General features: G+C 36.6%; 1 protein-coding gene and 1 pseudogene across 1 annotated transcript; one reads left to right on the forward strand and one right to left on the reverse strand.

The window, feature by feature from the left end:
- The first annotated feature begins 1,780 nt into the window (after nucleotides 1-1,780).
- LOC120136782 lies at nucleotides 1,781-4,607 on the forward strand. The gene is made up of 10 exons (XM_039152743.1): nucleotides 1,781-1,980; nucleotides 2,374-2,469; nucleotides 2,799-2,883; nucleotides 3,218-3,339; nucleotides 3,484-3,508; nucleotides 3,606-3,689; nucleotides 3,785-3,814; nucleotides 3,931-4,036; nucleotides 4,124-4,193; nucleotides 4,452-4,607. The coding sequence occupies exons 1-9, from the start codon at nucleotides 1,891-1,893 to the stop codon at nucleotides 4,185-4,187; spliced, it is 702 nt and encodes a 233-aa protein (XP_039008674.1). The 5' UTR covers nucleotides 1,781-1,890; the 3' UTR covers nucleotides 4,188-4,193; nucleotides 4,452-4,607.
- Nucleotides 4,608-4,831: 224 nt separating this feature from the next.
- LOC120136732 lies at nucleotides 4,832-7,870 on the reverse strand (annotated as a pseudogene).
- Between the last annotated feature and the right edge of the window lie 593 nt (nucleotides 7,871-8,463).

An 8,463-nucleotide genomic window follows, 5' to 3' on the forward strand; every position in this document is an offset into this window, starting at 1 on the left:
CGACTGAAGCCATGGATCAAGATGTGGAGATGAGTTCTGAGGAGCAAGAAGTGGGTCAACCATCTTATGCAGAAGGAAGGGATAAAAATGGTAGAAATTGACCGAGCGATGATGAGGATTTTAATATCTCTGATGAGGATATTATCATGGGAACTCGTTACGAATTGCCTTCGATTTAATTTTTTGACCGCTCCAACAAGCTCTTGGAAGTTAATATGACGCGTACGGTGATTCTAAAACTCATTGGACGGAATATAGGACTTAATGCTCTTACGAACAAGACTTATCCTCTATGGAAACCGCCATAACCATTCACTCTCATGGATTTGAAGACCGGTTATTTCCTTGCTAGATTTCAGACCGAGGAAGATTATGTTAAAGTTCTTGCAGAAGGACCACTGACGATTTACGGTTAATATCTGACAGTCAAACCATGGTCGATGGATTTTCGAACATCTCAACCATATCCTACAAACGTGATTGCGTGGATCTGATTTAATGGATTGCCAGAGTACTTATATAAGAAGAAAATTCTAAATAGAATTGGAAGCCTGGTCCTCATCCTCACAATGGCCCTCCACTCTCTCTGGGACAATGGTAAAATGTTCAATCGAATACCATCGGAGGGAATATTCTTAAATCAGACATTGGAATGTTATTCCGAAAAGATTATTCCCCTTGAATCATTTTCGCGAACTAAACGCTCCCTTAGGGTAAACTATGTATTTCAAAATTGTATTTAATGTTCCATTTTAGTCATCGATCGATAAAAGATTAGCAGTGATGTTGACATGTCACCATAAGATATTATCATGTTATCACTGAAAAATAAAAAATAATTGTCACGCTAGTGATTTTATTTTTTACGAAATGGGATCAAAACATAACATTAGATATGATTTTGAAAAAAAAAATGAATGACTAAAATGAAACTGCAAGAATAAGTGGATGGCTAAATACTTAATTTACCCTATCTTTTATTAAATATAACGCTTATTATTTAATTAATTGTTTTTATGTCTAAAAATAATAATATGTTTAAATGGCAACTTATTTTCATGATACTTGTATAAAGAAAATTGTTTCATTTATACTTGCATACTAAGAATTTATATAAAGAAAATTGATTTTTATTTGATAAAAACGATAAAGAAAATTTTGAATACCTTGTCATTTTCATTAATATTGTTAAATTTAATTAATTAATTAATTAATCATAATGTATTCATATATATATATATCACTTTATTTCATATACTTGCACAATATTTTAGTTGATTATATACTTATAATTTTAATATATAGATAAGATGTTCGATAAAATCTGCACCAGCTCGAAAGTTTCTTCATCCGTCACAAATCTTTATTTTTTTTTCATCAAATGATTATTCAACAAACGTTTTATGACAAGTAAAATAGAATTTGAATCACAAACTCTAATAATTTAATCAATTTGTTAAGAATATTTATTAGTGAAAATATTATAAAAATGACATGAAAAACAATCTTAAGTACATTATAGCAATTTTAACATAATATATGGATTAAATAAGAAATTCTCCCTTTTTTTTCTTTCTGCATTACAAAAGGCAGACATTTGACCGATGATGGCCAAGTCTTAACCTGCTGCATGGCAGCCAAGTCATCGGAAAAGAAAAAAAAAACACAAAACAAAACAAAACTGTGTAACCAACACGCAATTGCAATTTGATTGGTTCTTTCCTTTTTGACATTTTAATCAAATTCAAACTATACGCAACAAAGAAACACCCTACCTTTTTCTCTTTTCTGACTCATTCTTTAGTCTGCCACTTTCTCAAACCCCAAACAAGAGAGAGACCCCATTTAAGAAAAGGGTTGTTCTTAGATTTTGAAGTAAAGGCAGAAAAGATGGCGAACTGGGAGCTACAAAGTTGTTGCAATCGTAGCCAGACCGCCTTTCTGGTCACAATTGGTGTCTACATGGTTGTCATTCTTCTTGTAAGTTTCTTTTTCTGTTTCTTGTTTACAACGAAAATCATCTTTCACTCTGCTCTGCTTTTGATTGTTGAAAGAAAACAATATGAAAAGCGATTAGAAAATAAGGGTTGGTTTTGGTGGAAGCTCCATAGTTATGTTTGTTTGAGGGATGAAAGATCTAGTCAAAAAGAGGATTTGATTTTGTGGTTAAGTTGACTATGCCATGAATGTTTTTTTTAGTTTAAATAGTTTCTTGGTTTGCACATTGGAGGAAATATGGGTTCTTTCAGTTGTGAGAGGATTCATTGCAGTTGAGTTTCATGTAAAAGATTTGGTATTCATTATATTTGAACTGGTTTGCCTTTGTTTTCTTAAATTTATGATTTGAAGTTGTTTTCCCCTTGATTATTGTAGCTATGGAGGACCTTTCTGTTGAGGCCGTTTAAGCTCATTACGGTATTCTTGCATGAAGCAAGTCATGCTGTTGCCTGCAAGCTTACCTGTGGCCATGTAAGTACCTCTTTGCCTTTTTATCACATGTCATATATAGAGTAAAACTTTATGAATGAATGAATTTCTGCTTATGTATCTTGTAGGTATGAAATATGATTTGAACTATTATTTTAGAAAAGACGACCAAGTGATTAAATAAGGTTCAAATGTTCATTGTAGTTGGTAAATGCTCATTGTAGTTGGTGTGCCCTACCAAAATTGATTTGAAAGGACTTGCAAATTGTTCTTGTTTTTAAGATGGTCTAAGTTAATGTTAACTCATCTTTCTGATGTTGAGTATTTGATTATGGTCCGCTAAATCTATACTCCTTTTACTTATGATGTAGGTAGAAGGGATCAAGGTTCAAGCCGATGAAGGTGGTGTAACACAGACACGAGGCGGTATATACTGGATTATTTTACCTGCTGGATGTAAGTGTTTTCATTTCAGAACACATCCTTGTTTTCATGGTGTGTTTCTTGACATAAATTTGAGAAATATGTTACGAAACCATTTCCGTGTTATGCATTTATGGAAAGATTGATTTAGTCTTATTAGGACAAGATACCATTCTTCCTCGTTTATTATTGTGCGTAATCTGTATATGGATGATTCAAGACAAGTCTAATTTGATTATAAGTGTGTGGTCGTTGGCTTCCTGTGTTTCCTATATCCTGATGTTTCACTGAGCACAACTCGTACATCTGGAGTGATAGGCTTGCATATTTACCGGCATTTATGGCATACAATTGCTTTTGCTTGCAGATCTTGGATCATCATTTTGGGGGATGGCTTTAATTCTTGCATCCACAGATCTCCTAGCTGCAAGAATAGCTGCCGGTTGTTTTCTTGTCGCTCTAGTTGTTGTGCTCTTTTATGCTAAAAATGTAAGGCGTCAAGTAGATTTTATTTCCTGATAAAAAGTGGCATTCATATACAAATGCTGCATTCTTTCTTTCCTTCTATACTTTATACTCTTCTAAGATCACTTTCAAGCTTTTTATCTGTGATGTGTATGATTATTCGAACAGTGGACACTTCGGGGACTTTGTATCGGTGAGTACCCTCGTAACTTTGTGATGACTTGCCATGAGTTGACTCAGTTGAGCTTGAAGTGCTAACGATTATGTTATCCATGAACGGTATTCCTCAGGGTTTATCATTTTCATTGCTCTAGTTTGGCTTTTGCAAGAAAGGACAACAGTTCGGATTCTCCGCTATGTCATTCTCTTCATCGGTATATCCTCTCTCATCGTTCCCAAAGAGTAATTTCATTCTTTCGTTTCTTTGGCGAAAAGAAGTGTTGCTTATTTCTTGTTTTGGAAATTGCAGGTGTCATGAACAGTCTGTTTTCAGTCTATGGTATGTCTCTGTGGTTATGCTACCTCTTTCTTTTCCGTTCATTTGTTTAGCTATGCCAATTGTCGTTATCAAGTTAAGGATTTAAGTTTGAAGCCACTTGAATATCAATGTCACAGATATCTATGATGATCTAATATCTCGACGAGTCAACTCCAGCGATGCCGAGAAGTTCGCAGAAATTTGTCCTTGCCCCTGTAATGGAGTTGGATGGGGATTTATATGGTGAGAAAGTGATACTTCGGAGCATCAACTGTTTTCATGAATAATCTCTTCTTGTCGCTCACATTCTTTTTTGAATGGCGCTTGCAGGGGAATGATATCATTCATATTTCTCGGTATAGCTGTGTATGTCGGACTTGTCATCTTATCTTGACTCGAGGCACATAGGTGTGATCCTGGTTCAAACAACTTTATCTGTAGATATGCTTGAGTTTGTCCATTTTTTGAAACCGGACATAGATACTACCTTGTAATCATATTACAATCTTAGAAAAAGGATCGTTGTTAAGTTGAAACGCGTTCTTTATTCTGCATTGCTAGTCCTACTAGGATGCATTGCTTCTTAGGTACCAGTGTACACTCTAATCTAGTCTTGCATGAACCTCTCTGATTGGTGTTGATTTACATTGATTTGCAGAAACCTACAAATCATGGTTCAGAATGTTGGTTGAAAATTCATCTTGGTACAGCAATGGCAACGTATGATAAAAATGGAGTAGGGCCTTTTGTCCTTCAACAGAACAGTGTATTTGTTTGTGATTTGATTCATCATTCATCAAGCAGAAGAATACTTTATAACCCTTTTTCATTCTTTATAACCCTTTTTCATTTGGGGTTTAGATTTCATTTTTATTTTTTTTTAAAAAATTATGGCAATAATAGACTATCAGATTGTGAAGTTGCCAAATATTTTTATTCAAATTGAAGTTCGCAAACAGATCATAATGATATTCATTAAAGTCAGTTATGTCCTGATTCTCTGAAAGATCACTGCATTTTATCATCAGAAAGAAAACATGGACAATCAAACATCAAGCCATGCAAGAGAAAAAAGAACAAAATAAAGGTATACATTTTTGTATTTGCTGCTTATCCCAGAGAAATGTGCAAATGTCCTACTACACAGACAAGCAAACAATAGCAGGAAATAAGCCTGATAAGTCACATAATTGTTCAATCTCTCTTCTTTCCTCCCATATTTTCCTCACCATAGGTACTAAACTTTGTCAATATGATCTTGAATACGACAATTCTCTCGTATCTTTAACTTCTCATACCAAGAAAATCAGAATCCAGCCCAACCAGCAGGTTGGGAAACTGTTTGATTCTCCTTTATTTTTGAGTCACCCGAACGTTGGGAACTACTTCCCTCACTTACAGGTGCTTTCAATCTCTGGGCACCAGCAGCCGGGGCAGCTGTAAAGTTATCTGTTCCAAAACCCCATGTTTCCAAACAAGAAGCTGCTGGAGCAGCATGCTTGTTCGAGTGACCATTTCTGGTTCTGACTGACTGCACACTATTCTTTTGGGGTTTTCCATCCTCTGAAAATGCCTGCCATGGCTTTGCTTCGGGCTAGCAGTAGTCCAACTAGCAGCATTTTCTTGCTGGAATGTTCCTTCAGCCTTCTCTCCCTTCTATGAAACAATTAGGTACAATCAAGAGCACAATCAAGAAAGATTTGATGGAAAAAAATTAAATGTATATGAATGCATATATGAAACAAAATGAAGAAAAGTGTACCAGATTTCCAGGTGAGTTATGATATCTTGAAGTACTTTTATTAGGAGATGGAGTTCTAGCAACTAGAGCTTGTTTGAGCTCCTGTATTTCTTGCCTCTGAGATCGACAAATTGCGGATAACTTTTCAAATTTGGAGGTCATCTCAGCCTTCTCAAAGTTGGTGTGTTAGCTGTTCTTTAAGCTTCCCTATTTCAGCCTCCAATGCTTTTCTGTTCCCGTTTTTTTATTACTAATTCCAGAACTGATCTTATTGGTATCAAATTCAGCAACAAACGTGTTAAACGCCTCATCTTGAAAAGCATTGGTGGTATTCTTGTCTTCAAAAAAATTAATTTCAATATCTTGAGAAGGGCCAGCTTCAGGCTTGTGCGATTTATCAGGTGCACTTTTTGAGGTAGAATGAGGTTTTACGGTTTCCCCTCTAATAGGACTCATGTTACGTTTCACCGAGCTGTAGCCGGTTGGCTCTTCATCATATTTGGTCTGTGCTTCTCTTCAGCAATAACCGAGTCATTGGCATGCTGAGTAGACCAGAAAGCACCAAGCGTCCACCACTTGGCCTTGAGCCAGGCTGTTGTGTATTTTTAGCTGGTTCCCCATGAGTGGGGGTGGAGGGCTTCTAGAAGGCATCTGAGGTGACCGATTTGTAGGCCTTGGAACACCTGCTAAATTGGCACAAAGCATCTATTCAAGTTCATTGAAAACTCACGTCTACGCCTCCAATAATAATTTTTTTATCTATAATCTCTTATAACTCATCCACACCTATAACTCATCCAAAAACACCGGCATCCCGCCAAACCAGAAGCGGTCTAATTCAATTCAAGTATTAGACCTTCAATTGGAGAGCTTTTGGTATAAATCTTCACCTTCAGTGGATGGCATTTTGGGTGGCTGATCAGGTAAAGACTTCTGTTCTGCAGCAGGCAACTGCTCATTCACACGAAACCAGACCTGATATCATGGGAAGGAAATCCAAAGATCAGCAGAATGTTAGATCTCTGCCAATGATAAACTTCGACATAGATTATCTAAAACTAACCTAAATTCAAGGATGAATGACCAATCAAGCAAAATGCTTGCCTGTGTGATGTCAAGTCTGTCAGCAGGTGATGCTTGAAGCATGTCTTTAATTAGGTTAGTAATTGAAGAGCTGTACTTCGGTAAATCTGGAATCCGATAGTTCCCATTTAAGATTTGTAACTTTGATTCACCATCAAATGCATTCTTGAAGTAGCAAATTCGAAAGAGAAGACACCCAGGGCCTGCAACATGACGGAGCAGCTGCAGTTTGTACTGGCATATCTAATCTAATCTGTCTCCAGATTTCACATGGAGATAAAAAGTATAGAGGACTTACCCATATTCCACCTTTTCATTTATAAGTTCTCTCCGGAACAGATCCCACATCTATGCCCATAAAAAATGAAGATATATCAGACATTTTAACCACCATATAAAAACGAGTTTAAAATAAATAAATATAGTCATCATTCAACCTCAGGGGCTCTATAGGCAGGTGTGGTGTGCTTCCTGATATTGTCTTCTTCTATACCCATTTCTTCAGGCCTCTCAAAACGCTTGTGATTGGTTGATGTGCTCCCAAAATCACAACTTCCACAATCCATCAGAACCCAAAGAATTCTCAGCTTTCAAGTCCCTGCAAAAATCAAAATGCCGGGAAGGAAGTAAAGAAACATCCTTGGGCCTTAAAAAATTGGGATCATGACATTTTTTTTCATTTGATCATATTTTCATTTCTCTTATTCACAAGAAAGGGAGCAACCTAAAAACTTGTGGAGCTTTAGGACCAAATTACCTGTGAGCAACCGGTGGGGACTGGCAATGCATTGCAAAGACTGCATTGCAGATATCCAAGAAAATGGTAAGAATCTGTTTCTCCTCAAATAGGCGGCCCCTCTGGCCTCCAAGACTAACGAGAGATTTGTCACATAATCCATGACAAGAAGGGCTTCCTTGGTCCTTCCCATATCCAAGATCGTATGCGTAAAGTGTGACCACATTCGGGTCCTTTAAGTGATTTCATGACAGAGATCCTTGACGACCAACTCCATCGACTCATGATCATTGCATGATGTGCTTCAAGGCATACTGCTTCGAAGCATGTAGCATCCGTAGCTAAGTAGACACACGAGAAACCACCCTCGGCAATCGCATTGCGAACATGAAGTTTAAGATTGGCGACGTCAAGCGTTCTGCCCTCGAGCCCTAGTGGCACTTTTTGCATAAATGGCTTGAACCTCCACATAGTCGGTAGAATTAATGCAGAACTAGATGCTGCACGAAATGATGAAAAACATTAAGGGCAACAACTAAATATAGGATGAAGACGGTTATTATAAAAATCTAAGAAACCAATAATTAATGATGCAAATACAAAAGCAATACAACAACAGCAGATCTAAATAAACTTGTATATCAGGGCAGCACAAAAACGAGCAAATTGCAATCAAGATCTCAATCTTCATCCAGACCCAAAACCCAGATATCTTCGATCACTGCCATTATTTTGTAGGTAGCAAAAACAGAGACCTTGTAGCTATATGTAAATCAAGTAATGAATCTAAAGATGAAACAAGAATTAATCGATTTTAGTTCAAACAAAGGAAGAAGATGAGGAGAATGTGTACCTGGTTAGATCAAGCTGAGAATTAGGTAATCAGAGGTAAAACTACACCAGGAACTTGATTGATAGAAACAGATGACTAGAATTGAACAACGAGAGCAGGAGAAAGATGAGGGTTTGCTTTTGCTTTGCTTAAAGATCTGATTTTGACCTTTTCTTTGCCCGTTGCCTAATTCCTAAATCTAATATAAAAATCACTCCCAAATAATTTAATGGCAATTCGGATTCATATCTCTCATTTGTCTTTGAATTCGATATATA

The sequence above is a fragment of the Hibiscus syriacus genome, unplaced genomic scaffold (genome assembly GCF_006381635.1).
Source record: "Hibiscus syriacus cultivar Baekdansim isolate YM2019G1 unplaced genomic scaffold, ASM638163v2 tig00110637_pilon, whole genome shotgun sequence".
Taxonomy (NCBI): domain Eukaryota; kingdom Viridiplantae; phylum Streptophyta; class Magnoliopsida; order Malvales; family Malvaceae; genus Hibiscus; species Hibiscus syriacus.

What these genes read in the sequence shown, in the direction of transcription:
- LOC120136782 (XM_039152743.1), top strand. Translation starts at nt 1,891, where the DNA reads ATGGCGAACTGGGAGCTACAAAGTTGTTGCAATCGTAGCCAGACCGCC. An exon ending in ACATGGTTGTCATTCTTCTT is followed by an intron (nt 1,981 to 2,373) that starts GTAAGTTTCTTT and finishes TGATTATTGTAG; the next exon opens with CTATGGAGGACCTTTCTGTT. An exon ending in GATTATTTTACCTGCTGGAT is followed by an intron (nt 2,884 to 3,217) that starts GTAAGTGTTTTC and finishes TTTTGCTTGCAG; the next exon opens with ATCTTGGATCATCATTTTGG.